The 15,007-nt window shown below is 42.6% G+C and overlaps 1 protein-coding gene across 2 annotated transcripts in view; it reads right to left on the minus strand.

The window, feature by feature from the left end:
• dis3l2 (DIS3 like 3'-5' exoribonuclease 2) overlaps positions 1 to 15,007 on the minus strand; it is a 410,232-nt gene that overhangs the window by 262,109 nt on the left and 133,116 nt on the right. For both annotated transcript variants that reach the window (XR_010975985.1, XM_068042291.1), the window contains exons 7-8: positions 11,040 to 11,176; positions 5,035 to 5,282 (exon numbers count right to left, since the gene is read on the minus strand). Coding sequence is in view for 1 of the 2 variants with exons in the window: in XM_068042291.1 (XP_067898392.1) it covers positions 5,035 to 5,282; positions 11,040 to 11,176 (385 nt within the window). In the remaining variant the exon portion in view is untranslated. The remainder of the gene's footprint in view (positions 1 to 5,034; positions 5,283 to 11,039; positions 11,177 to 15,007) is intronic.

A 15,007-nucleotide genomic window follows, 5' to 3' on the forward strand; every position in this document is an offset into this window, starting at 1 on the left:
AGGGTATTGTTCTGGGGGCATGGGTTCAAATCCCACCATGGCAGAAGGTGGAACTTGAATTCAAGTAATAAATCTGGAATTAACAGCTAGTATATTAGTAAGGCATTTAACAAGGTCCTGCATGGCAGACTGGTCAGTAAAACGAAAGCCATGGGATACAGCGGAATGTGACAGGTTGGATCCAAAATTGGCTCAGGGACAGGAAACAAAGAGTGGTATTCGACGGATGTTTTTGCGAATGAAAAGCCGTTTCCAGTGGCATTCCACAGGGCTCAGTTCTGGGTCCCTTGCTGTTTGTGAATATATTAATGATTTGGACTTAAATGTAGGAGGCACGATTGGGAAATTTGCTGATGACACACAAATTGGCCGTGTAGTTTATAGTGAAGAGGATAGCCATAAACTCCAGAATGATATCAATGGTTTGGTTGAGTGGGCAGAAAAGTGGCAAATGGAATTCAATCCAGAGAAGTGTGAGGGTAATACATTTGGGGAGGGCAAATAAAGCGAGGGAATACACAATAAACAGGAGGATACGGAGAGGGGTGGAAGAAGTGAGAGACCTTGGAGTGCATGTCCACAGATCCCTGAAGGTGACAGGACAGGTAGATAGAGTGAAGAAAGCATATGGAATGCAATCCTTTATTGGCCAAGATATAGAATACAAAAGCAGGGATGTAATGCTGGAACTGTACAAAACGCTGGTTAGGCCACTGCTGGAGTATTGCGTGTAGTTCTGGTCACTACATTACAGAGAGGACGTAATTGCTCTGGAGAGAGTACAAAGGAGATTTACAACAATGTTGCCTGGGCTTGAAAGTTGCAGCTATGAGGTAAGATTGGATAGGTAAGGGTTGTTTTCCCTAGAACAGAAGAGGCTGAGGGGTGACTTAATTGAGCTGTACAAAATTATGAGCAGTCTAGATGGACAGGAAGGACCTGTTTCCCCTAGCGGAAAGGTCAATTACCAGGGGGCACAGATTTAAGGTGATTGGTAGAAGGATTAGAGGGGACATGAGGAAAAACTTTTTCACCCAGAGGTTGGTGGGTGTCTGGAATTCACTGCCAGGAATGGTGGTTGAGGCAGAAACCCTCAATTCTTTTAAAAGTTATCTAGACATGTACCTGAAGTGCTGTAACCTGCAAGGTTACGGATCAGGTGCTGGAAGGTGGGATTAGTTTTTTTAGTGGGCAGCGAGTTTTTTCGGCCAGCACGGACACGACAAGCTGTATGGCCTCCTTCTGTGCCATAATTTTTCTACGGTTCTATTGATGGCCATGTAACCATTGTCAATTGTCATAAAAACCCATCTGGTTCACCAATGTCCTTACTGAAGGAAATCTGCTTTCCTTACCTGGTCTGGCCTACATGTGACTCCAGACCCAATGCAATGAGGCTCACTCTTAAATGCCCTCTGAAATGACCTAACAAGCCACTCAGTTGTATCTAACTGCTGCGAAGTCATAAAGCATTGAAACCGGACGGACCACCCGGCATCAACCTAGGCACTGGAAATGATAATGGCAAACCCAGCCCATTCGACCCTGCAAAGTCCTCCTTACTAACAGCTGGGGGCTCGTGCCAAAGTTGGGACAGCTGTCCCACAGACGAGTCAAGCAACAGCCTAACATAGTCATAGTCACCGAATCATATCATACAATGTCCCAGACACTGCCATCACCATCCTTGGGTATGTCCTGTCCCATCGGCAGAACAGACCCAGGAGAGGTGGCGGCACAGTGGCATACAGTCGGGAGGGAGTTGCCCTGGGAGTCCTTAATATCGACTCCGGACCCCGGAGTCTCATGGCATCAGGTCAAACATGGGCAAGGACACCTCCTGCTGATTACCATCTACTGCCCTCCCTCAGCTGATGAATCAGAACTCCTCCATGTTGAACTACACATGGAGAAAGTACTGTGGGTGGCAAGGGCGCAGAATGTACTCTGGGTAGGGGACTTCAATGTCCATCACCAAGAGTGGCACACTAGCACCAATACTGACCGAGCTGGCTGAGTTCTAAAGGACGTAGCTGCTTGACTGGGTCTGGGGCGGGTGGTGAGGGAACCAACAAAAGGGAAAAATATACATGATCATATCTTCACCAATCTGCCTGCCGCAGATGCATCGGTCCATGACAGTATTGGTAGGAGTGACCACCGCACAGTCCTTGTGGAGATGAAGTGCTGTCTTCACAATGAGGATACCCTGCATCGTGTTGTGTGGCACTACTGCTGTGCTAAATGCAATAGATTTCGAACAGATCTAGCAATGCAAAACTGGGCATCCATGAGGCGCTGTGGGCCATCACCAGCAGTAGAATTGTACTCGACCACAATCTGTAACCTCATGGCCTGGCATATCCCCCCACTCTACCATTACCTTCAAGCTGGGGGACCAACCATGGTTCAATAAAGAGTGCAGGAGGGCTTGCCAGGAGCAGCATCAGGCATACCTCAAAATGAGATGTCAACCTAGTGAAGCTACAACCCAGGACTACTTGTGTGCCAAACAGCATAAGCAGCATGTGATGGACAAAGCTAAGTGATCCCATAACAAACGGATCAGATCTCAGCTCTGCAATCCTGTATGGTGGTGGACAATTAAACGACTAACTGGGGAGGTAATTCCACAAATATCTCCATCCTCAATGATGGGGGAGCCCATCAGTGCAAAGATATGGCTGAAGCACTTGCAACAATCTTCAGCCTGAAGTGCTGAGTGCATGATCCATCTCGGCCTCCTCCTGAAGTCCCCAGCTGCACAGATGCCAGTCTTCAGTCAATTCGAATCACTCCGTGTGATATCAAGAAACGACTGAAGGCACTGGATACTGCAAAGGCTATGGGCCCTGACAACATTCCAGCAAAAGTACTTAAGACCTGTGCTCCAGAACTTGCCGTGCCCCTAGCCAAGTTGTTCAGGTACAGCTACAACACTGGCATCTACCCAGCAATGTGGAAATTGCCCAGTAATGCCCTGTATACAAAAGGCAGGACAAATCCAACCCGGCCAATTACTGCCCCATCAGTAAAGTGATGGAAGGTCATAGAGTCATAGTTATACAGGACAGAAACAGGCCCTTCAGCCCATCGTGTCCGTGCCGACCATCAAGCACCTAACTATTCTAATCCCATTTTCCAGCACGTGGCCCGTAGCCTTATATGCTATGGCATTTCAAGTGCTCATTTAAATACCTCTTAAATGTTGTGAGGTGTCGTCAACAGTGCCAGCAAGCGGCATTTGCTTCGCAATAACCTGCTCAGTGATGTTCAGTTTGGGTTCCGCCAGGGCCAGTCAGCTCCTGACCTCAGCATAGCCGTGGTTCAAACATGGACAAAAGAGCTGAACTCGATAGCTGAAGTGAGAGTGACTGCCCTTGACATCAAGGCAGCATTTGACCGAGTATGGCATCAAGGCAGCATTTGACAGAGTATGACATCAAGGAGCCCTCGCAAACCTGGAGTCAATGGGAATCGGGGCAAAACTCTCTCCTGGTTGGAGTTATACCTGACACAAAGGAAGATGGTTGCGGTTGTTGACGGTCAATCATCTCAACTCCAGGACATCACTACAGGAGATCCTCAGGGTAGTGTCCTAGGCCCAACCATCTTCAGCTGCTTCATAAATGACATTCCTTCAATCATAAGGTCAGAAGTGGGGATGTACGCAGATGATTGCACAATGTTCAGCACCATCCGCGGCTCCTCAGATACTGAAGCAGTCAGTGTAGAAATGCAACAAGACCTGGACAATATCCAGGCTTGGGCTGATAAGTGGCAAGTAGCATTCACGCCACACAAGTGCCAGGCAATGACCATCTCCAACAAAAGAGAATCCAACCATCTCCCCTTAACATTCAATGGCATTACGACTGCTGAATCCCTCACTATCAACATCCTGGGGGTTGCCATTGACCAGAAACTGAACTGGAGTAGACATATAAATACCGTGGCTACAAGAGCAGGTCAGGGGGTGGAATCCTGTGGCGGGTATCTCACCTCCTGACTCCCCAATGCCTGTCCACCATCTACAAAGCACATTTCACTCCCTCCACCGATGCACAGTGGCAGCAGTGTGCACCATCTACAAGATGCACTGCAGCAATGCACCAAGGCTCCTTAGACAGCACCTTCCAAACCCACCATGGAAGGACACGGGCAGCAGGCACATGGGAACAGCACAACCTGCAAGTTCCCCTCCAAGCCACACACCATCCTGACTTTCAACTATATCGCCGTTCCTTCACTGTTGCTGGGTCAAAATCCTGAAACTCCTTTCCGAACAGCAGTGTTGGTGCTACCCCACATGAACTGCAGCGGTTCAAAAAGGCAGCTTACCACCACCTTCTCAAGGGCAATTAGGGATGGGCAATAAATGCTGGCCGAGTCAATGACGGCCACATCCCATGAATAAAAAAAAAATCAGCTGATGGTACAAGGACTAGAGGACACACATTTAAGATTTTGGGCAAGAGATGCAGGCAAGTTGTGAGGAAGAATGTTTTTACCCAGTAAGTGGTAATGACCTGGCACTTGCTACCTATGAGAGTGGTAGAATCGCAGACAATAAATGGTTTCAGAAGAAAATTGAATGGACACTTGAGGGAAATAAACTTGCAGGGCTAAGGGAATTAAGCAGAGGGATGGGACTCTCCAGAGAGCTCGCATGGACTCGATGGGCCGAATTGACTCCTTCTGTGCCATTATGACTCTATGACTATGACACTAAAATCAGTTTGTAGTTACTCAAAGAAACATTGTACCAATAGTACAAGTACAAATGAAGAGCAAGCATTTCTTCTATGTTTATCATATCTCAGATTTTATCATTCCCCAAAATAGAATTTTCTTAAAATAGAAAATAATTTGATTTTAATTTAGTAGACATTAAGTATGCAAAATATATTTGAATTATACTGCTTCAGGAGCATCTGTTTGGCACTATAATGGAAAATGCTGTTTATAATGCAACACATACTAATTGTAGGTATTTCACTTTAAATTTTGCACAACTTAACAAATTGTTCCTACCCATCTGCAAAACGGCTGTCATCCCTCCAGTCCACAATACGGCAAATAAACAGAACGTTCCCATAATCTCCAGGCCTAGCCATGAAATCTTTTGGGCAGTCTTCTAAAGGCACCAGGATTCTAGGTACTCTGTGATCAACAGGTGAAAACATGAAGAACGACTTGTAAAGTTCACTGTTTTTATCAGGTAATGGTTTGACAAATCCGGTCACAGCTCTGGAATGTTTCCTTTCCACAATGTATACGACCTAGATTTACAAGAATAGCAATGTTATCTCTTTAGTCTCCGTCATCGTCACATTTACAAGAAATTCTCAAAAAAGCATTTTTTTGAACAAGCAGTCACCATGTCATTTGTGAAGCTAAACAAATTGCTTAGTTTTTAACTGTAGTAGGTGCTCAAAACTCTAAAGTCATCCTCTACAAAGCTAAGAATTTGAACTCAGCAACAGTAGGGAACAAAGCACCCTGTCCCTTCTCAGACATTTCACTATTGAAAGTGAGGATTAATGACCAAATAATCTATTTTAGTGATGCTGGTTGAGAGGTAAGAATTGGCCAGAACATCAGAACTCATCTTTAAATACTGCCCATCAAAGGACACAAAATATCCCAATATTGCCATGTTCACTTTTCATCAATGTAATTTAAACCGGTGGTTTTTAAACAACTTCATCCATGGATCATTTAGGCGGGGCAAAAGACCCCATAGTCCACTAACCGGTCCCACCCTACCCACTTTCACTTGCCACTGCAAAATAACTCATCAGAATTAATGGGAAGAATGGCACTGCTTTTGATGAGGCATCAATGAGGTAATATCTGTTTCCAAGCTGGAGAGCTTCAGTCTCATGTTAGGCTCCACATTCAGCCGGTTCCTCCTCTTTGTTTTCAGCTCAAGTGTTGAAAATCTGATCTTGCAGTTGAATGTTGCATGTAATATAAATCTTGCTTATAAAACTACATTGTTGTTGCTAACGATCATGATGACTCATGCTGCAAGCACAATAGCCAGTCTGGTTGTGTGACGATATGAGAGTGGTGGAGATGAGGGTTCTGGCCTGTTCTCTTGTATGGCCTCGGCCGTTGTGTTACGCATCAATGACTTGCATTTTGGACCAGACTGCAGACCACCTGGAGGACCCTCACGGACCACACTTTGAGAATCTCTGATTTGAACTCAGCATCCCACATTGTTGTGTCAATTGAGACTTGAAACAATCAAAAAAGTACTCACTAACAACATGGCTGACTTCCCTGGAACCCAGAGTGTTTGAGGCACTTATTCAACCTGCAGCTGTCTGATTCCAACTGCCATGTCCCATCCTTTTATAATTTTAAACACTTCTATCATATTGCCCCATAATCTGTGTGGTTCCAACAACAAAAAAAAAGAATTCAGTCTTTCTTCATATTTGCATTCCTCATACCAGTCACATCTTTGTGAAGTTATGCGGTACCTTCACTGAAGCCTCAATATTCTTCATACAGTTTGGAGCCAAATACTACACACAGTACTCTATGATTTTAAAGATTTTTTGTGTTTGTTCACCGTTACCTCTTGGCTTTTATATTGTGTACCTAGTGTTAAAACTGCGAATTCCATTAGACTTTTTTGTTTATCAACCTTATCAGGCCTTATCAACCTGAGGTGCTATCTTTCATATGCTGGAAAGCTGTACCCCTAAATCCCTCTGCTCTTCCACACCACCAAGCCTACTTCTTTTAACAAAATTACTGCTGTTTATTTTTTCTAAAATGTTATTACATCACACTTACTGACACTGAATTCCATCTGCCATTGTTAAACCTATTCCTCCATTTCATCAATATCCCTTTGCAGTTTCCTTTGGTCTTCTAAAGAATTAACCATACTTCCTTTTTGGAATCATCTGCAAATGTCAACACCACTTCCAGCAGGCCTACATCCAAATCATTGGCATAAAATGAACATTAGTGGCCCCAAAACTGAACCACTACTCACTCCTAATCATTCAGAAAAACGGCATTTAACTCCTACTCTGTTTTTCTGCTTCCATCCAATTTTTAAACTCAGTTTACTATCCTTTTACTAAATACATATCCCTTAATTGTCTCTAATAATCACCTATTTGTTAACTTTCCTGAAATTCATGTATACATACCCACTGCATTTCCTCCACTATGTCTAGCACCTCCTCAAGGAATTCTATAATGTCTGTCAATCATGTTCATCCCTTTTGAAATCTATGCTGACTACTCGTAATTATTTTCTTTTTAACCAGTTAGTTCATCCTTAAAGACCAATACTTCCTCTACCACACATATTAAGCTAACTGGCTTCTTTTGCCTAGATCTACTCTGTCATCCTTTCTAAAAATGTGTATTATAATGGCCACTCTCCAGCACACATTGCACGCAATAGAAGTCCAAGATACAATTTCTAGGACTGCAACAATTTTCTCCTTCATCTTCCTCAGGTCCCCAAGATGTATCTCATCAGAAAGTGGCACTTTGTCTTTCTTTAACCTAACTAATTTTCCTCTTACCCATCAAAATATCACTCATCTTGCTCTCAATCACTTTAGTCCTTGCTGTATGAGGATACATGAGCCACAGCATTCTGGATTGCTAGCAGATTTTTGGAGGAGTAAGGCTGGAAGACTAGCAAGGAGAGCAGTGCAGAAATTCAGACTAGAGATAATAAGAGATGTTGGCGGTACAGAAAGAGAGGTAAAGGCTGAAGCAATTCTTTAAACTTGAACGAAAACTGCCGCAGTGACAAATCAGATATCATACCATGGTTCTGTACCTCTGGGTTCAACCAGAGGTATCAGTTAGGGAAGTTGATGCAATCAAGGCCAGAGGTGCATAGATATTTGTAGGAAGTCCAGGATGGATTTTCTTTTTTGACATTGAGTTGGAAAAAGATTATGGCTCATCCAGGTCTTAGGTAGATCCAGTCCTTCGGAATGATGTTACCAAAGGGCAGCATATAAAAGATGGAGATGCAGGCCAGCTTGGCACCATGAAGTATACCATAGGTGGCCATGTTGATACAAAAGGAGAATCAATTTGAGGCGATAGAATGTGACTGGTAAAAATGAACCAAGAAAGAGCAGTGCCACAGAGTTAGACTGTGGAGACAAGATACTGAAGAAGGATGAAGTGGTCAACAGTGTTAAAGACACTGGAGAGGTAAAATGTTGAACCTTTAGCCAGCATAGTCTCAGTATTGAGGGTAAGCCAGATGTCTAACTGGAGGATGTCAAACAGTGATTGACAGTGTATATTTGCAAGGCAATAACATGTTTCAAAATTGTACAATGAAAAGGAAAAGTTGGCATTAAAGCAGTAGCTGCAGAAGGTGGAAGGGTTATAAGGTTTTTCAGCAGGCAAGGGCTATGGACAGTAGCTTTGAAAAGCAACTATTTGCATTTATACAGCACCTAATGTACTAAGATGTCCCAGGATCTAAGATATACATTACCACTACTATATATAACACACACAAACAGTCTTAGTAGTTATCTTGAGTAATCTGTTTAACATAAGTGTATGATGAATAGCTTTTGGTGAGGTATAAACCTCTCAGAACCCTGTAGGCCCGACTCATAATACCACAATGAAGTGGGAAACTGAGGAAAGAGAGGCCATCGGCCCAGTTATACATCTGTAATTATTCATGTCCAAGCTATCGGAGTTAAGACAAAAAAAGTGTTATTCACAATTAATCAAAGTTTTCACCTTTACAATTACGTCACAACCACCAATAAAAAGCAGCAGTAACTGCTGATATAAACAACTTCAATACAGTCTAAATGAAACAGATAAATCAGAAAATGCTGGAAATACTCAGCAGGTCAGGCAGCATCTGTGGAGAGAGAGAAACAGTTAATGTTTTATACTAAAATAAAAGCAAAATACTGCAGATGCTGGAAATCTGAAATAAAAACAAAAATAAAAACAGTTCTGATGAAAGGTCACAGACCTAACTCTGTTTCTCTCTCCACAGATGCTGCCTAATCTGCTGAGTATTTAACAACGTTTTATACTCTCCACAGATGCTGTCTGACCTGAGTATTTCCAGCATTTTCTGTTTTTATTTCAGATTTCCAGCATCTTCAGAAGTTTGCTTTTGGCTAAATAAAATGGGAATTGACATCTTACATTTGAAGCCACGGGGTGAGGCAGCTTTACAGATAACAGGTTTGACTCGATCAGAATAGCAAATTCAGATGCGTTACCTGAAGAAATAGCCAAACCATTTTAGCTTGACAGGACAATTACCACAAGCAACAAACATAAATGAAGATGGGTAAATGGTAACCAGTGAATCACCTGCAATGGTTTCTCTTCCCACTCCTGCAACATTAACTCTGGTGTCCCCTAAGGATCTATCCTTGGTCCCCTTCTATTTCTCATCAACATACTGCCCCTCGGTGACATCATCCAGAAACACATTAGGTTGCACATGTACGCGGACACCCAGTGCCACTTCACCACAACCTTTCTCAATTCCTCCACTGTGCTTATTTGTCACACTACTTGTCTAACATCCATTACTGGATGAGCAGTAATTTCTTTCAACTAAATATTGGGAAGACCTAAGCGGCTATCTTTGGTTCCCACCTCGAACTCTGTTCCTTGGCCACTCAGTCCATCCCTCTCGCTGGCCAGCATCTGAGGCTCTTCCAGACAATTTGCAACCATGGCATCCTATCTGACCCCAAGATGAGTGCGGCCCAATATCTATTCCATCACCAAGACCACCAACTTCCACCTCTATAATTTTGCCCGCCTTTGCCCCTGCCTTAGTTTATCTGCTGCTGTCACCATCATCCATGCCTTTGTTATCTCTACACATGACTTGATCATTCCAATGTTCTCTGGGCCAAGCTCCCGTCTTCCACCCTCCATAAACATGAGCTCACCCAAGATTCTTCTGCTTGTATCTTAACGTCCCATTCATCCAGCATCCCAATGCTCACTAATCTACATGGCCTCAATGTGAAAAAGTTGTTTTCAGATATCTCCATGACCTCACCCCTTCCGATCTCTGTAACCTTCAACATTCCTACAATCACCATGACTCCCAACACCCCACCACCCCCACCCCCACCGAGATGTCTGTGCTCCTCGAATTCTGGCCTGTTCACATTCCTAATTTTAATAGCTCCACTATTGGCGGTGGTGCCTTCAGCTGCCAAGGCACTAAGCTCTGGAATTCCTTCCTGGAATCCTTCCGTCTCTTTATCTCCCTCTCTCTCCTTTGAGATGCTCCATAAACCTACCTTTTTGATCAACCTGTCCTAATATCTCTATGGGGTTTCTTGTCAAATTTTGTTTGTCAACACTACTGTGCCTTGGGACGTTTAACTACGTTAAAGGTACATGTAATACAAGCTTTGTTGTTGTTGTTCCTAAACCCCCTTTGAAGACTGGTGACAGAAATGCAGTTACAAATTTGTTACACTGCTTGGGTTAGATATAAATTCATATAACATAAAATTGAAGGTTCCTAGAATCTATCATAGACCGAAATAATCATGCATACAGTACTGAGTCAATAACATTTCCTGAATTTGTGAACAAGATGGAGCAAAATTACAAAAGCATGCTTGGATTGGGGTCGGGGGAAAAACAGGAGAAATAAGGAATCAATAATTTATTTTCAACAATTAAACAAAATCCGATGGCATATGGAAAACAGAGTCTTTTAACTCATCTAGCAGTAGATATGCAGAGTGAAACATACCAAAAACTACCAAAACTTGCCACAAAAATGTTTTTATTTCAGTATTAAAATTGGCAGTATAAAAAGATAGATACCAAAAGAGAACAAAAACATCTTAAATGCAAAATAGAGGAAGATGGACGAATGAGGAAAAAACACCCATTTCTTGAACAGCATAGCCTATTCTTAAGAAATCTGGTATTCACTGCAGGTCACTGTAACTTCAGTTCATTAGCCTTGTGCAAGTGAAAGCAACAAATAAGGGGAAAGTATTTTCACATGTATTTACCTTGCCAGTTTTTTGAAGAAACCTATCTGGGTCATTTCTTGCATCATTTATGACCATTTTGCAAGATTTTCCCTGTTTTGAAGTTCGCATTCTGGTGGCCTTCTCATCATCAGACCGTATTCCACTAAAAACAGTAGCTGTAAAATCAATTTATTTTTTAATCACAATTACATATAAATGGGAATGTTTCACTTTTTTAATGAAATAAAACTATGCCATAGAACAATTTTTAAGTTCCACTTGTAAGTTAGATAAAACTTTCAACTGTAAATGAAGTCATAAATTAATGAGTATTGGACACCTAAAGGCAATATTGCAGAGCCCCTGAAATTGTAACCAAGTAACTTTCAAAATTTGGTCAATTGCATGGTTCAACAAACAGCCAGTAGTTCAAACCTCTGCCTGCAAAAGGGAAGAGATAATAGTTAAGTTTGTACACTGCTCCCACATGTTCCTTCCACTTGATTATTGGTACAGAAAGTGAAGACCAAGAGAACAACTTATAAGTCTGTATAGCAAAACAACCAACGGGGGAGTACATGCACTGAGGAACACTAACAAATGATACCTTCTCAGTGCAGTGCATAGAATTTTCATCTGTCTCATCTTCTTCTTTGGCCTCCTTGTCTCAGGAGACAATGGGTAAGCGCCTGGAGGTGGTCAGTGGTTTGTGGAGCAGCGCCTGGAGTGGCTATAAAGGTCAATACTAGAGTGACAGACTCTTCCACAGGTGCTGCAGAAAAATTTGGTTGTCGGGGCTGTTACACAGTTGGCTCTCCCCTTGCGCTTCTGTCTTTTTTCCTGCCAACTGCTAAGTCTCTTCAACTCGCCACACTTTAGCCCCGCCTTTATGGCTGCCCACCAGCTCTGGCGATTGCTGGCAACTGACTCCCACGACTTGTGATCAATGTCACAGGATTTCATGTCGCGTTTGCAGACGTCTTTAAAGCGGAGACATGGAGAGCCGGTAGGTCTGATACCAGTGGAGAACTCACTGTACAATGTGTCCTTGGGGATCCTGCCATCTTCCATGCGGCTCACATGGCCAAGCCATCTCAAGCGCCGCTGACTCAGTAGTGTGTATAAGCTGGGGATGTTGGCTGCCTCGAGGACTACTGTGTTGGAGATGCGGTCCTGCCACCTGATGCCAAGGATTCTCCGGAGGCAGCGAAGATGGAATGAATTGAGACGTCACTCTTGGCTGACATACGTTGTCCAGGCCTCGCTGCCGTAGAGCGAGGTACTGAGGACACAGGCTTGATACACTCGGACTTTTGTGTTCCGTGTCAGTGCGCCATTTTCCCACACTCTCTTGGCCAGTCTGGACATAGCAGTGGAAGCCTTTTCCATGCGCTTGTTGATTTCTGCATCGAGAGACAGGTTACTGGTGATAGTTGAGCCTAGGTAGGTGAACTCTTGAACCACTTCCAGAGCGTGGTCGCCGATATTGATGGATGGAGCATTTCTGATGTCCTGTCCCATGATGTTCGTTTTCTTGAGGCTGATGGTTAGGCCAAATTCGTTGCAGGCAGCCGCAAACCTGTCGATGAGATTCTGCAGACACTCTTCAGTGTGAGATGTTAATGCAGCATCGTCAGCAAAGAGGAGTTCCCTGATGAGGACTTTCCATACTTTGGTCTTCGCTCTTGAACAACCTGCCACATGATCTTGTGTGGAGGAAGTCTCATATGATACTGTGATAACATAATTAGCTTTTTGATTTTGCCAACTTGCATGATAAAGATAGCTAATTTCATCTATCCCAAATGAAGGAGAAATGGAAGTCGATTTTCCAGATGGCTGAACAAAAAAAAGCACCATGACTTGTTACTGCACAAGCTACTGGATGGTTTTAACAGCTTGAAAGAATTGAGGACTCAAAAGATGGTCATACAGAAGCATGCTATACATGAATCTCAAATTTCTAGAAAGCTAAGGTTAATGACTTTGCCAAAAAACTCAGTGTGGAAAGCTTTAATGAATCAAATATATTTTCAAGCTACTAAGAAAGTGAGGCATGAAAAGGCGACAGCAACAAGCCCGCTGCTGATACAGGGACTGAAGAAGTGTTGGCGGGTTTGTTAAGAGTACCCCCAAAAGCATTTTCAGTCCCAGCGAGACCAGATTTTTCTCCTGCACACTGTCTGATTAAACACCTATGCAAACAAAGCAGGTGGTGACGGGTGACAAAATAAACACCTTACAATGTTGTGCACTCACCAAGTGGGATTGAAGATGATGAAACCCCTCATGATTGGGAAAAGAAACTTTGTTGACATTCCTACTCAGAAGTCTCAGCCTCTGAAAAGCGTACTCGTAATTGATATTCAGCTGAAGAGGACTAACAACTACAGCTGTACCTGGAATTCGAAGGATGCCACCATCTAAACATGCAGTGTGGAGAATCATCCAACTTACATCAGACTTAGACTGCAACAGTAATAAATAATTCCTTCTTCCAAATGATTTCACAACAAGCTGAGACATGTGCTTTAAAACCATTTCTGAGGTAACATTTGACAGAACAATTTTCAAGTGCTCCTTTACTTCAGAGAGGCAGGCACAGATGACTACAGACACTGCCTTTTTACTGTTTATAATGGAAGTTTAACAAAAATTATGGTTCAGAAGTAATATTTATGCAGCTGTGATATTTATTTATCCATATCAAAAAACACTTGTTCACAGCCCCTGGATAGAAAGCTGAGAAATTTCTTTCCAAAGTCCTTTACTCGTCCTCCACCACTGCCGGACCCACAAAGAATTCCCCACCAACCAGAATGAACAGCATGGCCTGTGATTCAGTGTAAACAATGCTCTGAAAGTTCTGCTCCAATTATATCAAACAGAGAATCTCAGCATGCAACTTTATCACACTTTCAGCAGGACACATCGGCATTATGCCTTTTTTCCATACCAAATTTCATGGAATTGATTAGCTTAAACTTTGTATTCATAAAACAACAAACCGCAACAGGAGAGATAGACACTGCACTTATGAAGAAACCATGAGCATTGATGAAGTTCAAAATTGTACAAACCATAACTAGGTAGTCAGTTACAGTTATGAGTCTGGGGGAGGAAGCAAAATCAATCGGCTGAGGAAAACAAAATAAAATCCTTTCAGATACTATCACTTCGTCAGTAAGCTGAGCACATACTACTGGAAACAAAGTTAGTAACAACAGAAAATTAGAAAATAAGTTTTCATCCCTGTTTTATATGTTTTAGAAACATACCTAACATGCTTTCTGTTTGAGGCCTGTGCTTACGTGAGAGGCTTGTGTTGTCATAAGATCAACTTACATTTATACAGTGCCGTCAACATAAAAAAATCCCAAGGTGCTTCACAGGAACATTAGAAAGCAAATTTTGACCGTGAGACACTCAAGGGGATATTAGGGCAGATGGCCAAAAGCATTGTCAAAGAGGTAGGCTTTAAGGAATGTCTAAAAGGAGAAGAGAAAGGTAGAGATACGGAGAGGTTTAGGGAGGGAACTCCAGAGCTCAAGACCGAGGCAGCTGAAAGTTTGGCCAACAATGGCAGTGCAACAGAAATAGGAGCAGGAGTAGCTATGTTATACTCCAGAAAGCTTGTTGTTGAAGGATTATGCTAGAGCCAATCTTTACTCAGTTTTGCATTTATTTTACAAAGTATAAAGATTACAAACATGCAGTTCCCCACTCAAACCTTCACCCAGTTTCGGTAAGGGTCTCCTTATATATACTCAAAAAAGACCCTAAATTAACACCCTCCACCTGCATATGATCACAATTAATAGATTCCATTCTTTTTCTTTAAATAACACTTAGAGCTTAACATGCACAAACATTTCCAAAAAAAAAATCAAAATAAATTCCATATTCTGTACAAAGCATTACATTGAGAGATGCCCCTCCTCTACGACCACTAACAATTTCTTTTCATAAAACAGATAGTTGATAACTTGCATGTACACATTTAATTT

Source organism: Heterodontus francisci, chromosome 11 (assembly GCF_036365525.1).
Source record: "Heterodontus francisci isolate sHetFra1 chromosome 11, sHetFra1.hap1, whole genome shotgun sequence".
In the NCBI taxonomy this organism is placed as follows: domain Eukaryota; kingdom Metazoa; phylum Chordata; class Chondrichthyes; order Heterodontiformes; family Heterodontidae; genus Heterodontus; species Heterodontus francisci.